Genomic DNA, 23093 nt, shown 5'->3' with positions numbered 1-23093 from the left:
AAGTTAAATCATGTCACTTGCATGGAATCCAGGTTTCCCCATGATTCACAGAGTTTGATTCTTTAAAATAGACTATGGTTTCATAGGTGGCATCTGAGTTAGGCATTAAAGGATGGGGAGGACTCTGGGATAGCAAGAGTAGTAAGACAGGAGCGGGTAAGAAACGAACAGAAAATGAAAATAGTAGGCTCTAGCTTGATTTTAGAAAAGATGAGAGTATAATATATGACATGCCTAGAAACAGGTCCTTTCATTGTCCAGTTCCAGAATCAAGTGTGTATTTTATCCAACAGGCAATGAGGAATTGCTTAAGAATTCTGGGTAGATTACTGACTGTGTAATATATAATATCATATATTACATTATACATGTGATATATGCATAGTTATGCAAAAGAAATAATAGTCTTCAGATTCTGGTTCAGTTGACAAGATAAGAGAGGTAGATATTTTCCTCAGATCCTCAAATTATACCTCTTGGAGAGGAAACAGACTTTTAAAAGAACTCTGCATTCCACCAGACCCATGACATGGAAACCCAAGAGGCAGAAGAACCCTGTTCTGGCTAAGACTGCAGTATTGCGGCACTGCGATGGAACAGGATTCAGGTTATGAATAGATGGAACTAGGGCAGGATGTCAGAGTGTCTCTGTGTATTTAGCAGTCCTATAGCAAAGGGGACCAGCATCCATCTGGAGCCAATTTTGTTCCCCCAAGAATCCCCTTGGGGCCAAGACTGAGGCCAGTGAAAAGTGAATTGTCCAATTTGGGAAGATAGCTTTGAGACTTGGGCTCTGGGGAAACAGCTCAGGAGGGACAAAATGAATTAAGTACCTTGAACACAAGCAAATAAATCAACAGGGAACAAACTGCTAACCAAAGGAAAGGTGGCAACAGGAAGAAGATTCAGCCAGCTGTGTAGAAAACCTATCAGGAAGATGGTATATAACAGGCTAAAAGCAGGAAGGACCCAATATTGACTCACATTATGCCAAATTCTGCTACGTAAGACTGCAAGCTACTTGGGGGGCAGGGATTGTGTGGAATTTTTCTACATGTCTCCCCAAAATGCCATGCAAAGTGCTTGTAAACACTTTTTAAAAAATACTTTATACTTATTATTTTATTTTCAACAACTGTGCAAGGTAGATATTGCAACTAAAAAAAATTATGCAGATAATGAAACAAGCTCATAACTTGCCATGCCAGGCAAGTAGCAAATCTGGGATTTGAACCCAGGTCTCCTGATTATAAATGCAGTGTTGTTTCTAATATACCAGTTTCTTCAATAAATGTTTGATAAATGATGGCTAAAAATTTCATAATTTAATGACACTCCTGTGTATTTCACATAGTCAAATGATGTTGGAGCATGTTTCTTCCAAGCATCATGTTGGGGGGGGGGGGGGGGAGAGCGGGAGAGAGCGAGAGAGCGCGAGAGAGCGCGAGAGAGCGCGAGAGAGCGCACAAGCTCGAGCAAGAGAGAGTGCACACGTACACACATGCATATATATGGAATTAACAGCTGGCCTTTTTTTCTTCCAAAAAAAAAAAAAATTAAGGCTTCTACTACTATTTCAACAGGTGAATATTTAATGCCTAAAGATCAAGGTTATGAAATGTCAAAACTACCAAGCAAAGGATCTAATTTGAGAAGCAGACAGAAAGTCTGCAATTTAAATATTTAAAGATGATACAGGTAGTACAACACTGAACACCCTGCTACTCCTGAGATACCAATTTAAAAATCAAGTTTCCTGGAATTTTCCACTGCCCTAACAAGCAGCACAGTAAACAAAGACAAGTGATACTGGAATTACTTGGAGAGGGAGGAGGAAGTTTCATGCAAATGAGCACTCTTACCTATAGCTTTTCAAATTGCTCTTCACAAATTTAAATGATCAAATAAGATTAGAATGGTTGAGAAGAATAGGGATAAAAATAGATTTACCCATTATAATTATGTGTCTACAACTGAAGAGTTGAAGGCTGGCTAACTGCAAATGAGATCGTATAGTTTCTGTAGTCAGAGTTGGTATTTCCTCATTGCCACCTAAGAATAAGTAGCACCTTGTGCTAATATGGATGCTTCTCTGGGACTAAAGATTAACAAAAAATATGACTAGATCCATGTGATTGCCCAGTGTCCTTCCCTCCTTAAAAATTCTGCAAAGCAGGAACAGCTAGGTAGTGCCAAAGATAGAGGGCCAGGTCTGCAGTTGGGAGGAACTGGGTTCAAATCTTGTCTTCAGACATTTTCCAGGTGTGTGAGCCTGGACAAATCACTTAACCCCATAGTTATTAACACATAAAGGTAAGGGTGTAGGGAAAAAAAATACTATTTGGAATATTGGGGACAGGGAGAGAATCTGAATCACAAAATGGCAGAAAACAATTGTAAAAAATTGTTTCAACATTTAAAGTTTTTTTAGAGAGGTGTTTTTTTTTAAATTCTGCAAAATTATTTTTAACTATTTTTACATATTAGGTTTCCACTTAAAATATTTGGGGATCCTCTCACTTCAAGGGGCTGAGGTAAGATTTAAACTTGTCATATGAAAAGGGGAGGCATTTCTGTGGGTATTTCAAAATAAGAAGAGATATAATATGGTGCAAAAAAGTATTAGTCAGAGCACTTGGGTTCAGACCTCAACTTAGTGTCACTTGTGTGAGTTTGGGCAATGGAGGAAAAGAAAGGAATAAATAGTTATTAGGCGCCTCTGTGCCAGGTTCTGTGATAAGCATATTAAAAATATTAATAATGATAACAGCTAAAATATATGTAAAGTTTACTATGTGCCACACTCTTTATAATTATTTTTGCATTTGATCCTCTGAAGGAAGGAAGGTGCTATTATTAACATTCTATTTTATACATGATGAAACTAAGGCAAAGAGAAATTGACTTGCCCAAAGATTACATAGCTAGTAAATGTCAAAGGACAAATTTGAATTCAGGTCTTTTGGTCTCCAAGCCTCATTTGATTCTCATAACTCTGGTAGGTAGGTGCTGTATCAGCATCCCTAATCTTGCAGATGGAGAAACTGAAGCAGAAGGTATGGGATGCCTTGCCCACAGCCATACATCTAGGAAGTGACTAGATCTGAACTCGGGACCCAGAGCGCTATCTGTAGCTACAAACATCCCCCCCATCATCCAGGCAGTGTCTCACAATCTCACATCTGGAGTCAATTAGGAAGAGAAGGCAGAAAAGGCAGGGATGAAGGTGAACAAAGCCAAAGCCCCTCAACTATAAATGAGCATAATGAAAAGCGCTCACCTCTAAGGATTATGAAAAAGCCAAAAAGTAGATTTGGATAAAAAGCCTTTAGATAAAGAACAGAGAAGCTTTAATTACTAAATCAAATTATGTTTTTGAAACTTCAAAATTAGGACAGAAACACTAAAATGACCTAGTCATGTCATTAAATTGTGTGTTTACCCTTCACAAACTGAAGCCTAAATTTATTAGGATTACCTTAAAATAAAACAATTATAATCATAACAACTTGCATTTATATTTATTATTTCATTATGTCTAACTCTTGGTGACCTGATTTGGGATTTTCTTGATAAAGCTAAGGCAATAAGGTTTACCATTTCCTTCTTTAGCTCATTTTACAGATGAGGAAATAGAGGCAAACAAGGTTAAATGACTTACCCAGGGTCACAGAGCTAGTATGTGAGTCTACCTGATTCTGGGCCAGACTTTCTATCCACTGGATCACCTAGCTGCCCATTTCCTATAAAAGCACAAAATCCTTTCCTCTCCACACTGAGGTAGAGGGGGACTTGCATAGACTTAACTTGTAATTGTACTGGCACAGGGAGAGAACTATGGAATGAGAAAACTCTCTCCATGAAGATCAGGGTGTGCTCTGAAAGCTCTAGTCTTAGAGAATAGCCTAAATTCCTGAGAGGTCACACAGCCAGTATCAGTCAGAGGTAACTCAGTTCCTCCTGCCTTCAAGGCTCTCAGTCTTCTTTCTACCAGTTTGTCTCTCACAGCAGTAATACAAGAGTTTTCATCCCTATTTCAGAGGTCAAAACCCAAGGACTTGTCCAGATTTTCCTGTTAGTGTGCGAGTCTGAATTTAAACCTACAGAGCTTTACCAATTTATCACAGAATACATCATTAACTGCCCAAATCAGGCTTCCTAACTAGTAATTTAAACCAATTTGATTAAATCTAAGGCCTGAATCTTCACCATTTCATAACAAAACTTTGTTATTCAAAGTTCTCTGGCTATTTTTATCTTTTACAAAGAACATACTGTTTAAGAGAGTACACAAGAGAAGGTAAAAAGAACCCAGCAACACCATGCTATTCTTTAATAAACCAAAATGACACTTTCCAGTCTAACTTCTATTCCAGAAGGCACAAATTTCTGACCTAAATTGCCAGACAGCAAAAGAGAATTTTAAAATGAAAATGCAACAGTAGCATTACCTAACTGAATTATAAACAATGATTTCTTGAATTTAGGAGCAAAACCGTAGTCTTCTACTTAAGGGGAAAAACTGTCTCTATGTCCTAAGAATAAGCTGTTTGCTTTAAGTAAAAGGAACCTAAAAATGAGGTTTCTTCATCAAACATAAATACAAAAGCTCAGTATCCCTCGGGGCTTGGAAGAGGAAGGTAAATTCTTTCTTTTAAGGCAACAAAGAAACCAGAGACATGACAAATTGGATTTCCTTCTTCACAAGTCATAAACTCAGCCACTGCAAAACTCTACTGAGTGGTGTTTATTAAATGCTGCCTAACACAGCACCATCCATGTGTAGCTATTAAATGAGAGCTGAAATAGACTATGCCCTAATAGACATCTTTTTATTAAAGCATTGCAGTTGGCAGTTCATTTCTATCAAACTGTAGTCGAGGGATTTCAACTTCCCTGTGTTTGTGTCTGCTGATGTTTAGTTTTGGCAAACAGAGGGGTCAGGCAGGTAATTATGGATAAGAAAACAGGTAATTCAGGATGATATACAAATATGTTTTGAGAATTGTAACCTGGAAAGATCACAATCACTCTCTTTGCATCCCGAGGTCTGGAACATTAATCTCATTCAGCCTACCAATATAGAATCATATTGAACTATTCATTCTGAGCTTTGAAAAAGGGGCCTAATTATTGAGGGCTGTTTTTTAAAACAATTACTATGTCCAAAAAAAAGGGTTAACTTCATTGCCAATATTCTGGTGAATATTTAATGAATATAGGTTTATTCCTCATTTTCCATAGTGACAAAAGAGTGCCTTGACTTTTGAAATGGCTGTTGATAAGCTCCATAATGGAAAGTAAAAAAAAAAACTAATCTGTGACTATTTGTAGCTTTTTTTTCTTTGATCACTTGGACTTAATTGTTTTCTAAAATAATAAAATAACCTCCTCCAAAGCCTACTTCCTCATGGTAGAGGAGAGAGGGCTGAGGATCCAGCCTCTCCAAGTTCACATGGGATGTTCACCAGAATATTGGCGATGAAGTTAACCCTTTTTTTCTGACATAGCAAATCACTAACCACCCCCTGCTAGAAAGATTATAATCTGACAAGTTAAAGGAAAATATAAATTTTGAAGTATCTGTGGTAAGATATAGGCAAACATTTAAAAAGTTTAAGATGAATTGTTTAAAAAATAGCTTCCTTATTTATAAAATGGATAGAACTAAATGATTCCTTCAGTCACATTAAAAATGACATTTATTATCTTATGATCCAACCAAATCTTAGGCCACTTGAGTTGAATTAGAAAGATCTTTTGCAAAGCAGTTACTGAAACAGAAACAGAAAAGGTCAAAAGGAGATTTCATGCACAACACCCAAGGATTGTTTTATAATTTCAGAATTAATGCACTCACATAAAATCATAATCAATCTAAAGAAATCACTCTTTACTACTCTGTATAATATTGATTAGAGTTAAAAAAAACAAATTCAATCAGTACTGATCATATTGATATTATATAATAAAAATTATTTTTAAAAACTAAAATATTTAAAATCTAATTCCTTCCCCCAGCTAAAGGAATCATCTATAAAAACAGTAGTCTTCATTCACTCAGAGGACTATTTTCAATGACTCTAATATGCCAATAACTGCCAAATCTACAGGTCTTTTCTCAGTTCTCATCCTTAATCATTCAACTGTTATCAGGACACTGCCACAAATGCCTTGGCTCACAGGACCCCCCATGTCTTCCTGCCTTTAACTACTCATTCTTGGTCTCCTTTGCTAGTTCTCCCTCATTCTCTCTTTAGTGAACATATCTGTGCCTTGGCTTCTTCTTAGTGCTTTGTTGTTGCTTTTGCAATGACGCTCTTAATCTAATTGATTCCTTCCATTCCCATGCCTTCATTTATCATTGCTAGGTGAATGACTCTCACTTCTCTCCCCTTCCTCTATATGCCCAATTATCTACAGGATTAACAAGAGGCTTAGTGTGCAAAAGGCTGGACTCAGAATCAAAATGACCTGAATTTAAGTCAACCTCTGACTTGAAATGGAAGGAGTCCTGAGATCAGGGGAGTGGAGAGTAGGGAAGAGGAGAGAAGAAAAACTAGACTATCAATACATTATGGTGAATGTCAAGTACTAATTAACTGCTTTAAAAAATCCTCACTAAGTATAGTTCTTTTTTTAAAAGGCAGTCAAAGCATACTGGAAAGAAAGCCTACCTCAGAGTCAGAAATGAATAAGTGTGCATTTATTAAGCACTTACTATATGTAAAAGCCCTGTGCTAAATGCTAAGAAATCAAATAGTTAAAAAAAAAAAAAAAAAAAAAAAAAAAGCAAGAGTCTGCTCTGAAGCAGCTCATATTCTAATAGGAACAATCACACAGAGATTTCAGCTTCCATAAAGATGAAAAATGTCTAGTGGTATTGGGGTGCAACAGGAAAGCAGGAAGTAATGCAACTTCTTCAATGTCATTTGCATGGCTTGCACCAATAAAACAATATTCATTTCTGAGGTAGTACCATTTGAAGATTGCTGGAGACTTTGCTGTTAAATACTTTCCCTGCTGAGGCTGCAGTAGATGTGGCTGTTGAGGATGTCAGTTGCCATGTCACATCTCTGCAATGCTTTTTCTCCCTCACTGATTGCTGGGACCAGGGTGGAAGCAGGGACTAAGGTGGTGGTTGCCCACCTGGCACATGGCTCCTCTCTCCCTTGGGATACCTTACTACTTGAGCTGGCTTCTCTGCCCCAATGATGCCAACTGATTGGCTGCAGTAAAGTCTAGAACTATAGTTCTGCTCTCTGAGAAGCAGGCTGACTAATCAAATAAGTTCATTATCAGGTTATCACCGAGGTGATGAAATTTTCAGTGATGGAAACTTAAATTCCATACGTTAAGTTAGACAGACCGCAGTCTTTAGCAGTAGAGAACACACAATGGTAAGGAAATCTTATATCCTTTAAGTATCATCACAAATACTCACATTTAACTTGGAAGCCTACAGAGTACTTTCCATACATTCACTTGTTTGCTCCTCATTGATCAACAACAAAATCATTCCTCACAAAAACCATTTACAGTTGAGTGTGATATTATCATCTCCATCTTGCAGATGGGAAAACTAAGGCTTTCTATGGTGTATCACAGATAGTAAATACCCGAGACTGGATTCTAGCCTAAATGGTTCTGACTCCCACAGGAATCCAGAACTGCATTCAATAAGCCATTCTGAGAGAATCTGTATCATTACCTAGGATTTTTAGTTTTTAAAAATTCAAACATTTTAAAGTCATTTTTCCTTTATCTATCTTTGCACATTTTCCCCAAAATGAGCAATATGACATATGTAACCAAATTATTTGCTTATAATAGGTTAATGAAATAATAATTTTGGCACCTATGTCCATATGAGCACACAATATTGCTCATAAGAGCAATTTTCCATGGAGGGAAAACTGCAAAGGCAGTTATAAAGAAGGTAAGACATTAGAATGTTTATTTGAACTTTTGAAAATGTTTTAATATATTTTAAATAATGTGGTTTCATTATCTGACTCCATGGTTTGAGAAAGAGCACAGTGTGTGGACTTGGTTTAGACTTAGGAGTGAGGAAGAAAACCTGGGCTCAAGCCCTGCCTTGCATACACACTAAAACTTATGGAGAGCTTCTCAGTTCTCTTTGACATACTAAAAATCATGGAGAGTTTCTAAACTCTTTGATACACTCTAAACTCAAGGAGAATTCTTACAAAGTGACCTCATGGTAGCAGACTACTACAACCACCACAGCTTCTACTTTTTCTACTAATTCCAAGACTAATGGCCTTGCTAAGAGTCTACAGTAGAGGTTTCAAGGCCCTCTAGCTTCTTAGTCTCTACAATTCCCCACACCAGATTGAAACACAATTGGGAAATGTTTAACAAAATAAGTAAAACCATTACCGCAGAGTTAACATTAATTTGGTTTTCTAAGTCAATATGTGGCCTGTAGGGATTGTTTGCATTTGAATTTGGAACCACTGGTTTACAGTACCAATTGTGTTATAAAATTTAAGAATTAATGTTATAAACATGTCCTTATTGAAGTCCTAGATCTATTAGAGCACTTATTCAAAATAAAAATTATACTTAGTTCCCCAAAGAAGGCAGAAAGCAAAACCAGTAGCTAGGTCATTGTATAGGAAATCTAATGACCAAACTAAGAGTGAGGATGTCTTTTTCTCAATCACATACAAAGAAATCTTGTTTTATTTATCGCTGAACAGATTAGAAGGGATTAGGGGTTAGAGCAGGAGTTTTTAACTCAGAGTCAATACATTCATTTTAAAACATATATATATATATATACATATATATACACACATACATATATATATATATATAAAATTATTTCAAGATGATTTACTTCCTTTGCAATATTGTGTTGTTTATTTCATGTACCCATAAACATTTTGGGAAAAGGTATTTAGGTGTTACAGACTCCCAAAAGATCTATGAGAAAAAAAGGTTAAGAACCCCTTAATTGGAAGGAATAGTAAATTTAGGAAGACATCTTAACCAAGGCTAGCTACCTAAATTAATGCTGTTCTCTATTAATTATGAAAACTCTAACTTCAGCTAAGTATTTTTATCTAAATATAGCCCATGGAACTTCATCATTTTCCCTCAATTATTATAAAATATGAGTCGATCTATTTGGAGGAAGGAGAAGGAATCCTTTAGATCAAAGAGATGTTAACATGTCTGAGAGAGATGATTGAAATATAAACTTGGGCTGTTTTTTTCTTCTACTAAAACCATCCACAGTTCCTCAAGACAGACCGAATCTACATGACATATGGAAGAATCCTGAGGTTTAGAAACAGAACAGAGACTGTGGTATCGTAGTGGAAGTATAGGGTTTAGGAGCTCAAGGACATGCATTCAAATTCTGTCTCTATCACTTGTTCCACCTTTGTGATCTTGGACCTATCACAGTCTTTCTGAGCCTGAGTTTCTTCAACTATAAAACAAGGGAGGTTAGAATTAGATGAACTCTAGGATCCTTTCCTGGTCTAAATTATTCTCCTATAATTGGTATTAATAGTCTTAGAGGCAGCTAGGTAGGGAATCTCTAGGGACAGGAAGATTAAGTTCAAAACAAGCTTCTGATGGTAACACCTCCTGCCTACCAAGGCTGCTGTCAGAATAAATGAGACAACACTTGTAAAGTCCTTTGCAAACCACAGAGCACTAGATAAATGCTAGCAGTTATATTGATACATTCTTAACTTTGGCAAGTGTGGCAGACGAGAGTCTAATCCAACATCATCCCCACTCCAGACATAACTAACAGGGGAGACAACACAAACAGGAATTGGTAGATTCCTGTTCTACAGTTCTACTACCAGCTCTCCAGTGACTCTGGGGATGTGAAGGAAGAGAAAGAATGAGAATATCTTACTGGGCATAGATTTTCTCTTTTTAAGTAAGGGGATTAGATGAACTCTAAAATTCTGAGAACACTCCTGTTCTAATGTCCTTTTGCTGTATCTGTATTATAGGCAAATCCAAATACATTAGCATGCTATAATGCTTTGGTAGCTTCTTTTGGAGTCTGATATAGTTTTCTAAAATAGTGTCAAAATTCCCAAGTCAACAAGTCAAGATCACTAAAAGCTCTCCTTCCTTAAAAGAAAGGAATTTCTTTATAGGTCTCAATCTATTATCTTCATTGAGAGTTTTGGGAATAGATAAAATAATTATGTTGAGTCAAGGAAAAGAACTAAGAATTTTTTTAAAAACTATTCACGATCATCAATCCTTTTCCTACAATGACTTAAGATTATAATGATTGTCTCCAGCACTCCTTTCAGTAATTTGTGCTATCCGTCGCCCCCTATAATGTCTATAAATTAAGAGGGGGAAATTATTAAAGGAGCAAGAGCTTAATTCTAAAAACAATTAATATACATTTAAAGGAAAACATTTATTTAAGTAAGGACTTGCTGATTATAAAATTTATAATTAATTCTCTTATTGCAAAGAAAGAAAATCCTAAAAGTTATGAGTTGTTTTCTAAGCTTTAAACCTATCAATTTTTTCTCCTCTTAACTCAACCAGACAGAATAAGATAACCTGATAAAGTGTGTGTTTCAACTAAATGATTTGCAAAAATGCCTTTAAAAGTGCTTTCAAAAACAATCTTCCCCTTCCAAATATGACAAGACACTTGAGCTTAAATCCTCCCCCTCCAAACGTAGCTAACAAAAATAATTACTGTATTCCTAAAGACCCTTTTTGACAGGTGGAAAAATTTTACCCGTAAGAAGGGGGTTTATAATGGAAACATTGACAGAACTTTAACTATAGCACAGCTAAGAGATCATATAATTACCATTTATATAACCACTACAAAATTTAAGGGGTGGAAGGAAGAAAGTATGAGAAAAGAGAAAACCACCTTTACCTTTGTTCTAAGACAAACTCAACTAGGATTTTAGTTTTGCTGAAGCACCTCACTTTATCTTGAGAATCCAGTCCTGAGGTATTTAATTACCCTGTCAAGAGCACTAAATGGTCTGGCACCATGCCCTTTCCCTCAATCTCTGCTGATTGATAGCATCAATAAAACGTACTTGCTTTAATTAAACCTCCAAATAGGATCCCCTTTTGCCACTTGCTAGATCAATGTTCTTTAATGCCAGAAGAACAAAGTACAAAGGTGAGGGGGATGGGGGTGGGGAAGGTTCCCCCTGCTGCTTCTCCCCCCCCACTCCCAACCTCACCTTCACAGTTCATCTCCTTCACCGCTGGGTGAAGGAGTTTTTACACAATAAATACATATCTCACTGTTCTCTGGAGTCACTGGTTAATGGAAAAGATCATGGTTCTGAAATACCTGCAAGCTAGTAGAGATTCCTTACTATTAATACAATCTCACAAATATGAGAGCAGGACAGGTACATTCGAAGCAATTTGGCTGAAATCACAGCTATCATTGCTTCACCTATAGGAAACAAAAATTACATTAAGGATCACTAAGTCTGAATTAAGCCTGTGTCTTATTGGCTTTTAAAGAGTACTATGTGCAGAGAAAAGGCCATTGAAAATGTATTTGGGGCAGAGTAATCAAAGAGCTCTCACAGTACACAATAAATTCATATTTATTTAGATGACTGAAATATGCCAGAAGTATTTGGTTGGGTTTTTTTGAGGGGTAGGTGGGTACATTTGGGAAAGCACAAATTAAAAATTCAGTCATCAGGGATTTTGTTTAGGAAAAAACATGCCAAGAATGAGTCACATATACCTAATATTTACAATGAGGGGAAGGAGGGAAAAGGAAGTGAACAAGCCTCTTCTCATGTGCCAAGCACTGTGCTAAGTGCTTTACAAAAACATCTCTTTGGATCCCAATCGCCAAATGTGTTCAAAATCGTCTGAGTATTAGGAATTTAAATTGAATAATTGTCTGGATTTCAACTTAATCCAAACATTAAGCATCTACTCTTTTTGGCAATGGGTAAAAATATAAGGCTTCTGCAAGCTATCCCCTCTGCCAGAATCTGAAAGTGATCTCTGAATCTAACAGGTAATTACAACATTCAGTTAATATACATTTTTATTCCCCTGCAATTCAGGATAAATGGGAATGTAAAATTTATGTGTGATTTTATATGTCACTTCCAATATTTGGGTCTCAAATGCCTCGTTTGTCCTTGATTTGTACCTTCCCTGCCACTTTATAGTCTTAGAGATCTAAAGTATTGAGAGTTTGAAAAAGCCCAGGATCACAAAACCAGAATAAATCAGTCAATACTTGCACCCAGGATCTTCATGGCTCAGACTTCATTTGGTATATTTTGCTCCCCTTACTTCACAGCAGTGATTCCCTCATACATATACATGACATACATGTAGATAGAAAATTTGTTGATAAGAGGCTTTTCTTTGTATCCTAGAATTTAGAATTATTGGTATCAATTAAGAAAATAGATTCAGAGAAAAGTGACTTTGAACAACCAACTGACTTCCAACTTAGTATGGCTTTTCCCAACATACCATTGTAAGGGGAGACTTTCCAGGGCCATTCAAAATCGGTTAAATATTAACATCCTCTACAAAAAGGTCTGTTTCAAGCAAAAGGGAAACTTAGCAGAAGAGTCTGTTTTAGACTAGAAGCAGGCACTGCAGGAGATACGTATGTGTGAGTGTCTCCTGTCTCCTCTCATTAGAACGTGAATCTTTTTAAAAGACCATCTCATTTTCTATTTGCATTCCAAGCCCCCAGGCTGGCTTGGCAAAGTGTTTGACATAAACACTTCATAAATATTTTTTCATTCATTCATCAAGGGCAAAGAGAGGCATTGTGATATAATATAATGAGCACTGCGTCTGTACTCAAAGACCAGAAGTTCAAATCTCAAGCCTACTAATTACTGGCTGTTTGACCTCAAGGAGGTCACTAGTCCTCAGTCTATCTATCTGTAAAGTGAGAGGGGTGGACTATATAATCTTAAGTTCCCTTCCGCTCCTATGTGCTATGAGAATCATTTCTTACCTTGGTATCTCCAACACTTAGCACAGGGCACTGCCCACAGATAATAAACTAGAAGACTTGGGATTTAATCAGTATAGGGAACATTGGGTGACAACCCCTCTGATGTAGAAAACTTAAATACTGGGGAGATGCCCGATGTATCTAGAGGTTAAGTGACTTGTTCAGGGTTATTCAGCTATTACATGTCCAAGGAGGCCCACATCCAGCTAGGGCTATCCATAAGACTCCTTGTCTTTATGTCTCACACATAGAAGGCATTTCATAGATAAATGATGCATTTGATTTCTCCTTATTACAGGGATAATTAGAATATGTTTAAGGCTGGCCCATTTTTCTGGTCCTTCACTCAAAGATAGGCATAAACAAAAAGTACCATTTCCTAGTAAAGGTTTGATCTGATCTCATAGAGATGGAATGCTAAGATCCACAATACTCAAAGTTGTTGCTTTTACTGAAGGACAAAAAAAATACACATGAAGCAAAGTTCCCCTTTACCTTCCATTATCTACAAAGTCAGTAATCTCTAGTTGCAGTGGGGGTAGAGGGCCAAGGCCTTATATTAAACCTGAAGAGTTTATAAGTAGCAAAGAAGCTCCTTCGCTCCACACTGAGGCCAGAGGGCCTAACAATTCACCTCAAATCTTTCTCCCTAAGGCACGTTCTTTATTAGTTGCTGCCTACCACACAGTTGTAGTGCTCCAAGCATTCAAGTCAGTTAACCACTCCACACCAGAATTATAAACTAAAATTGTGGACAAATGTCAACTTCACAGGGAACACAAGACGTTTTGCTTTTCTACCTCATTCCTGTCCTTGCACCCCCCTCTGAACATTGCATTCCTCATTTAGCACTCTTGGAGCATCAAGAAGGAGAAATGAAAACCTTTCAGTTCAACTTCCTACTCGACTGTAAACTCCGACAAAGATATGATATAATTTAAGACACAAAAAGCTAAGGCATCATAACCGGATTTCCAGCAAGCTCAGTCCCCAAGCAATAGCATAATCAAAAGGTACATAAACCAAGTTTACAAGGAATTCAATAGTAGTAACTAAATAATTCAAAATCTCAATCATTTTCTCCAAATTTGGTAGATTTAGTCCCCCCATTTGGTCTTTTACATGCAGTTTCCCCATATATAAAGTTATCATAAATTGGTTCTTTTTTTTTAATATTCTAAATTTAAACACCAAATTAATCTCCAAACATACAGGGGAGAACTAAAAAGGATTCAAATTAAATTATGAATCTCTATTTAAGACTTTTTTTCAAACGTATAATGTCCCCAAAGTCACCTTGTATAATTCTACATGTTATTTTCAATACTGTCCTGCTTTTCTGTGTTTCCTTCTGAATTTCCTTCAATACATTTCTGTGTATTTAATGTTACAGTGCCTCTCTTTTAGAGAAGCATTATTGTTCTTAAATAGGGAACTAATAATGCTTTGATTTAAAATTAGCTTTCAAAACCTCAAACTTGGGAGGAAAAAAATGTCTTATATTTCCAAATACTAATGCAGGTGATTTTTGCATCTTCAAACTTGAAGAAATGACTTTTTCAACAATTTTCATAGTACCTTCTCAGGGTCGCTGTTCAAAGTTGCTTCAGAGTTCAACTGTATATCTGCTTATTTCTTTTTGGTGGACTTTCTGACTCCCAGTTTATTCAACATATAAATATTATTACCAAATTAAGAATGACTGAACATTCAAATACCTAAGCCAGGCACAGAGGTAAATATCTATAATCCCTATGACTGGAGGAGGTTGAAAATCAAAGACTACTTGAAGTTGGGGGGGACAGGGAGCAGGCACCCCTTTAAGGGTAGATTCACCAGGCTGCTTAAATATGGGCAAATTGGATCAGGTCAGAAATGAAAGTCAGTCCCTCTGTGCTGATCAGTAGTATAAGTAACTGATTTCACGAAATGCTTTACTGCTTCCAACATGAGCAAGATAAGGAGAGATCCAGTATTCCCCCAAAAAGAAAAAGAACAAAGGGAGGGGGAGATAAAATTCAAATAAATGGCATCAGAACACACTATGGTGTATGTGTTCTTCCCCATTTGATCTTACCAAGATCCAATGAAGCAATGTAAAGAGTTTAGAATTATAAGACCTAAGGTCAAGAGTCAAAAAAGCTTTCAGGAAGAAGAGCTTTTCTTGTAATATACTCTTACAATATAACTTTTGGGGAAACTTCATTAAAATTGTGGGGTTTTTTTCTCCTTCCAAATGACTCCAGAGATATTTCATACTACTTTCATTTGTACTGTTTTCTACATTGGAAATTTAATTTATAAAAGATATTGAAGGACCAACTAATTATTTGTCTTCAGAAGGTCTGTTAGAATGAATTGAGGAAGCTACAATTAAGGGTATTAATTTTCTAATTAGTACATTAGCACAATGAAATAGGTTCACCGTATTAAAGGGCAGGGCTGGAAGGGGCCTTAGATCTTCTAGGACAACTCCTCTCATCTTAGAAAAGAGGTTGGGCTTTGCCCAGGGTCACACCAGCAAAAAGGTATAAACTGTGATCTGAAGCCAAACCCTTTGACTCCAACTATTCAGCTCCATACTCATTCAGCTACAATACAATTAGTTTATTACACTATCTAATTATCACAATACAAAGCAAGATAACCCTGAGGAAGTGAGGCAAAAGAAATAAAGGAGCAGAGAAATGAGAGCCTTTAGGAAATGCATCTAAAGTTTCTAGGACTAAGCTCTATTCTCCTCCAAGACTAAAAATTCTCTTTAATAAGGTTAAGTCAAAAGAGGTGGAAAGATATCTATTTTAATTAAAAGGGAAAATATGGAATACATAAAAGATCTTTAAGCCACAGATCTATCCTGTTGCTATCCCCTGATTTAGTTATCAGAGCTCTAGGGCTAAAACCTAACTCTGTGACTTTAGACAAGTCATTTAATCTTTGGGAGTCCCACTTCAATCAAAAAGGAGTAATGCCCTACTGGGAGACAAGGAGATATGCTACAAATGGGGTGGGTGGTATAGGGAGGTGGAGTGTTTGAGGAGAGAGCTGGGAAGTAAATGACACAGAGGGAGAGTCAAGAGACAAAGAGGGAAACAGAGACATGCACAGATTTTAAAAAAGAGCAATTGAGGGGAATTTGAGAGAAATGATTGGTTCAAGAAATATCACAATCCTGGGAGAGAAGCATAATATATCAGTGACTGACAGAGGACTTCAAATAACCAGACATCACCCAACTTAATTGATTATTTCATTCTTTAAAAGGGAGGAGAAGTCAAAAGGGAAACAAAAACTGTTTGTCAAAATGAAAACGTCAAAAAGGAAACAAGTATCTCAGGACCTAGTTCTGACCAAAGAAGAACACTGGCTAGAAGAGAAACCATGAGCATTTTTCTAAGAAGTGAACATTCCTTTTGGAATCTGTGATAGCCAAGGAGAATACTTGGTGTAGTTTCACGTGCAGCCTAGATTTTGGAAGAACAGGATTCAAGAGGGATAAAGATGATCCTGTAGATTAAAATGCTATAAGGAAAAGCCACTTAAGGAGTCTCAAGAATGAAATTCTACCACCACAGACATGGAATGTCTGTAAGAAGAAAAGGGCTGACTACAGAGAGGAATGTGAATACACAAAGAACTCATATAAGCCAACTTAGATATTTAACACAAGTGTTTTAAAAGATAAAAGTAAGGTCTTGTAAGAGAAGATGAATACAAAGATATAGCACCATCCAAAAGAAAGTGACTAAAACATTAAGCTAAGTCAGTTATTTTTTTCAAACCTTCCAAATTAAGAAGACATTATTATATTCATTCTAGCACAAGATGATTATGATCAAGGATACATTCTGAGTGTTATGAATTAATCATGACTTCCCTGACAATTAAACCCAAATTCCAAAGGACAGGAAAACATTTTCCATAGGCAAACTTGGTTATTTCTAAACATTTACAACTTAAAGAGCCAGTTGCCAGAATAGCTAATTCCTTCAAGGTTGACAAGTTTCATTCATTAATGTATCATCATGCAGAAAGAAAATCAAGGAAAAAAGTACTTTGGAAGCTCTGAAGTACAATTGTTTAACTCTTACTATGGAAATATTTCCTTCTATACAATCCTGAATTTATCTCGCAACCTGGAGAAATTTCTCCCCTCCTGTTCTGAGTGGGGGCTGCCTCTCCTTGGCTACTATTTTCAAGAAAGTCATAGCCCTACTTCACACCTCACAACGTCCTCCCTGATGACTTCCTTGAAAACTGCTTTTTGTCATCTTTATTTCTGAAAGGGGCATGAGACTGGCTATTTACATGCCACTCACTATGCTTCAGCTTAAATCTCCCTTCCCTGGCTACTACTCCCCCTATGCCTGTCATGTCTTTCATTAGAATGTAGACCTTTTGACAACAGCTTGTACAATGCCCAGAGGTGGGAAACCAAATGCCAAGTTTGGGAAATGTCTAATAAAAGTCCAGTTTAGCTTTAAAAGGGGGATGAGGGGACGTGGCAGCAGCTAGGTGGCTCAGTGGATTGAGAGCCAGGCCCAGAAATGGGAGGTCCTGGGTTCAAATCTGGCCTTAGACACTTCCTAGCTGTGTGACCTTGGGCAAGTCACTTGACCCCCATTGCCTAGCCCTTACCACTTGAAACCAATACACAGTATTGATTCCAAGATGGAAAGTAAGGGTTTAAAAAAAGGGGAGGGATGGTGTTTTATAACAGGGAGTAGTATTAAAATAACCTGGAAAGGTAGTGGGACCAGGTTGTGTTAAGACTTAACAAGATAAGGATTCTGTTTTATTTTTATAGGTAATAGTGTAACAAGTAAGGTTTATGAGCTGGAGATGGAATGATTAGGCCCCTGTCTCAGGAAAAAAGTATTATGGCACTATTTAAAAGATGGATTGGGGGGCAGCTGAGTAGCTTAGTGGATTGAGAGCCAGGCCTAGAGACAGGAGATCCCAGGTTCAAATCTGACCTCAGACACTTCCCAGCTGTGTGACCCTGGGCAAGTCACTTGACCCCCATTGCCTACCCTTACCACTCCTTCTGCCTTGGAGCCAATACACAGTACTGACTCCAAGACGGAAGGTAAGGGTTTTAAAAATAATAATAATAATAAAAAATAAAAGATGGATTAGAGATGACAGATTTTGGAAGCATAGAGATCAATTATTAGATTATTACACTAGTCTAACAAGAGGTGATGAGAACCTGAACTAGAGTAGGCTTGGGCAGGTCGAGAAGAGGCAGTTCTAAGAGATACATAGCATCTGAACAGATATTGAGGGAAGAATTAAATATGGTGATGAGTCTAAATGGCTGAGAAGTTGGTAGTACCCTCCCAAGAAGTTTAAAGGAAAGGTAGGTTTAAGGGACAAAACTGATTCACAAAACGCAGACTCCCAAATTATCAGAGGCTTCCACCTAAAATACCTCATGCAGATATATGGTCTAATCAAACTATTCCCAAAATAGGATATATTTTAAAAGAATTCTAGCTGTCTGAAGTGTCCTCTTTCACCAACATAATATACTTTCTCCAGCTCTTTCTCTCAAAAACCATTCCTTTCTGTCTTCATACAATTCTAAGACAGAAAGGCAAGGGCTAGGCAAATAGGAGTTCATGACCTTCCCATACAACAAGAAATTCTCTGAGGCCAGATTTGAATCTGAGTCCTCCTGACTCTAAGCTTGGCACTCTATCTACCCAGCTGCCCCATAATATGTTCTTAGGGGGAAAAAGTTTCTTCCATCCTACACCAGGAATAAGACTAAATACATACATGATTTGGGAAAATGGAAATGCCTTACCACATACCCCTAATTGGCAAACTCAAAAATCAGTAGGTAGGTTTCCAGAAGAATCAAGAAATAGTGATCTCTAGGAATCTGTATTTTGGAAATGAATGAAAGAAATCAATCATCTTAGATCTCCAATTCCTTTAACTTTCCATCTGATACCTACAACTGACTAAGCTTTGATTGCAACATATAGTTAAGTGCTTGCTGAATAGATATTATGTATGTAACTATAGGGCAGCCACAACCTCTCCAGAATTTCATTTCATTATTTGTATAATGAAAAGGGCAAATCCTAGTTAACCACTGAATTTATTTATTTGATCAAATTCAAGCAATAACAAAATTTCAAATGTTCTAATTTCTAAGATTTTCTTTTAAAAAGGGATAAAGGTATACAGGGATAATATCAAACTTGAGATTGAGATTTAAATGGAAAAAAAGAATTCTTGATCAGCTCTGTACATATATATGTACCTTCTCTGAAACTTATAATAGAGTAACATATTTTAAATACATTTTTTAAAAGTTACAAAACCAGATATTATGTAAACATTCACTGAATTGCATGCTACAAACTATATAAGTACTATCGGAATTTAGAGAAGCCACATAGATAAGATGAAATAAGGGGAAGGCTTAAGGCAAAAATTGAGCCCTAAGCTGGCCCCTCAAGTATGGAAAAAAGTCAGATCAATGAAGATGAATGGGGAGGGCATTCTAGACAGCAGGCACAGCATGACTGCATAAGCAGGAATTAATGTGGTATGGCCAGGAAATGAGGTAGAGACTGTTTTGCAGCAAAATGTTAGCATTTGAGAATATTAGAAAGTAAGGTTGGATACACAATATGTGGATATTTGGGGAGAAAGAGAAGGGAAAAAAATGGCAGTGGGAGAGGATTTGAAGCTAGCAGCTTGGACAGTGTAGTAAGCACTATGGAAATATTATATATTCTTAAGAAAGCAAGTAGCATAATGAAAGTGATGTTTTAGGAAGATTAGTCTAATTACAATAAGCCAGATGGATTGGAGGGCAGGATAGAAAAATTTATGGAAGGATACCCTAGGGATCTGAAAGACAATACAGCTTCCAAAAAGTACTTAAAATCAAGGAATAGACTGGGCACTGAAAGAAAAAATCTGGCTCAATAGATTATTTTGAAAGAAAAAAAGCCCAAAATAACTCTATTTGAAACCAAAAATTTGGAAAAAATGGACAAATAAAATATATAGGATTGGAAAGTAGTTGTGCTTTTCCTCCCAAAGAAATCTGGGCCAAATTGGGGATACCAGCTGTTATCTGATATTTTTGCAAGAATTGAATGGGGGTAGGGAGAGCAAGAGCAGCCTGTTGTTACTTCCCCCTTTGTCTCAGAAAATCAAAAAGGAAGTAACAGATGTCAGAATGTAAAAGTCACTAGTCATTATTGTCCTTTATCCTGCTCCTTCAGCCCTGGATTCTTTTTCTCCACCTGTTCTAGAAACTGAGTCCAACTGAGGGACAAAATCTATAGCCATAAACAGTTAGTGAAAAGTACCCCAAAGCAAAGGCTTCTCTTGTTAATTGTAGTTAGGTTGGTTTGGTTTTTTTTTTTTTTAATTTCCAACACTCTTCACTTGCCATCCCCTCCTCACTATTTGCAGTCAGGTCATCTAGAGAAGTACTCAGGCCATCTGGAGAAGTATAAATGAATGAGATGATGGATTTTCTTGGATAAGAAAAAAGGTAAAGGAATATACTTCTATTTTTACCTACTTCATTCCATCCATCCCTTTACAGAGGAGTACAAAACTATGATAACAAGAGTTTCCAGAAAGCAATGGTGGAACCAAGGATAGAAAGAAGAAAAGCCACATACACATCTAGAAACCATATGCCTTTTAACAAAGGGTTGTGTTTGTGTGAGTATATATACCAAATACCCTATAATAGATGCAGATGTGATATTACACATTCTGATCTTTTAATATATGACAAAATACTCACAAGATTTGAGTAATTAGAAAAGCCAGTACAATGTTAAAAGTTTAAATGGCAAAAAAGAATGATTTCTTAATTTTTACGTCAAAGGTATTCTAGACAATTTCTCTGGGGCATATACGACTCTCTTTTCTATCCCTGTGGTCAGTTCTCAGTTGTAGGCTGACTCCTCCCCCAAGGGGCACTCTTTATAAGACATCAAGAAAACTCTCTAAACTCTTGGAAGGCTCCAGTCCAGCAAATTTTAATAAGCCAGGTCACTAATAGGATAGCTCTGCTACGTGATTTTTTTAAAACAAAATTAATATTAGGCAATACAAAGTATATATAATGGCAACACATAAAGACTAACAAATACTTCAATGGTCCTGATGGAAGCAACTTCAAAGACTGACTCTGTATTTTCCGAAAACGAGCAGAAATTCATTCCAGATACCATGCATAGCTTCCAGAAAATGAACTATTGCCATTCTTTCGCAATTCCCTTTCCCTTTCCATTCATTAACACTTTAGTTTGTAGACTAACTTAAAAATTCTAGAAGCCAAGACCCTTTCTCTATTTTTAAAAAGAGCATATGGTTATCTATAGACAAAAGCAGCTTCTTACACTATACAATAGAGTCAGCTTTCAGATACTTGCAAAAATGTGGATAGTCCACCTGTGGAACTCTGTTGTTAACCCAAGCAGCCCAAAATTAAAAGTACATACCACTGACAGAAGAAAGAGAATAATTAAAGGAGAAAAACCCTCCAAATATAGTTTAATGCTAGTATTTCTCTAGTCTTTTATCTCAAATTGAAAGGCCTTGCCATAGGGAAAAAGTTTGTTTTTTTTTTTAATTCATATGCTTATCAGGTAAATAAATCTCCATAATGGAAGGAGAACTATATTTAAGTTTCCCTAATGGTATTTACCTTAAGGAAATCTCTATTACCATTCATTAATAAACGTGAATGTAGCACTTGTGAATTAGTTTCTCTTCCCCATTTCAAAATAATTTAAAATAATTTGAAAATACCAGTCAGAATAGGTAGGGGAGATTAGATTAACTATAATAAACTTTAAATATATACTTTCTCCCCACCACACATCAGGTTTTTTTTTTTCAACTTAAAAAAAAAACTATGAAGCTTCAACATCTATAGACATTAACATAAAAAACACAAACATACTTTTATTGTTTTGGTTTGAAGTCTCAATCCATTCAGCGTGTTGATAGCTTTTTCTGCATCCTTAGGGTCAATGTAGTTCACAAAGCCATACCCCAAGCTCTGCCCTAATAAAGGGAGAGGAGAAAGAAGACACACATTAGTTCCACGGAGCTGCCAGGCACTACGTCAAAGTTGGGTATATAGTCTTGCTTACTGGGCACTAGTCTCAAAATTAAATTCTTCTGTATTTATTCCTGAAATTAATACATGTATATTCTTCCAAAACAATTTCTGTCATGAGTAAGGAAGGAAAGAGAGACAGACAGACAGACAGAGAGACAAAGACAAGAGAGTCTGTTGGCTCTGGAAGAGAAAAATTAAGAGTGACACAAAAAAAAAACCTGTTCCCTGGGCCATATATCTGGGCCCGGAAGGGACTTCAGAGGCCATCTCATCCAACATCTTCATTTTTAAATGAGGTTAAATAATTTGCCCATGGTCTGTCAGGTAATAAACATCAGAGGCAAGATTTAAGTCCAGATCTTCTGATTCCTAGGCCAGAGCTCATTCCACTCTTCCACAATACTTTAAATAAGGCAGCTAGTTAGAGAACCATTCATCTTTCAATTCAACAAGCATTTATTAAATGGTTTCTATACACCAGTCAATGTGCTAGGGACTCTGGATACAAACCCAAAAATAAGACAGGCATCATGTAGCTTATATTCTACACTTTGTTTTCCTCTATATGTTCCAAGATAGAGTAAGATGTGTTTAGTGCAGACTACATGTAAGTAAAAGTAGTTTTCCTAAGTCTTTCTTAAAGGATATGGGGCACAGTGGTTGATTTGACGTCCACAAAGGTTTCATAGGAAAGTTCAAGGCTTGTTGTAGGGATGGGAAAAGAGCACTAGGTACTTCCTATTCCAAGGAAAAGAAACTTCTCAGCATTACGGATCCTCTCCAAAGCAGTCATTTTACTTTGGCTATGAGTCTAAGTTTTGGTCTTGGTTCAGGGATGATGGTGAAGCTTCCTACTCTGAAGGGAGTGGAGGAACAACTCAAATGGGGTAAAGTAGAGCAGAAAATCTGTGTGGTTCTAGCCATACCTAAGGATATTGACTTTTGAAATGGCAAGAAAAAATTATCAAAACA

The 23093-nt window shown here is 36.7% G+C and overlaps 1 protein-coding gene across 7 annotated transcripts in view; it reads right to left on the bottom strand.

The window, feature by feature from the left end:
* Positions 1-23093, bottom strand: part of ELAVL2 (ELAV like RNA binding protein 2) — an 82468-nt gene that overhangs the window by 15953 nt on the left and 43422 nt on the right. For all 7 annotated transcript variants that reach the window (XM_044657492.1, XM_044657493.1, XM_044657496.1 and 4 more), the window contains one exon: positions 21960-22063. In XM_044657492.1, coding sequence (XP_044513427.1) covers positions 21960-22063 — 104 coding nt within the window. The remainder of the gene's footprint in view (positions 1-21959; positions 22064-23093) is intronic.

The sequence above is a fragment of the Gracilinanus agilis genome, chromosome 1, assembly GCF_016433145.1.
Source record: "Gracilinanus agilis isolate LMUSP501 chromosome 1, AgileGrace, whole genome shotgun sequence".
Classification (NCBI taxonomy): domain Eukaryota; kingdom Metazoa; phylum Chordata; class Mammalia; order Didelphimorphia; family Didelphidae; genus Gracilinanus; species Gracilinanus agilis.
The sequence above is the reverse complement of the archived record's forward strand: the minus strand, read 5'-3'. Positions and strand labels throughout refer to the sequence as shown.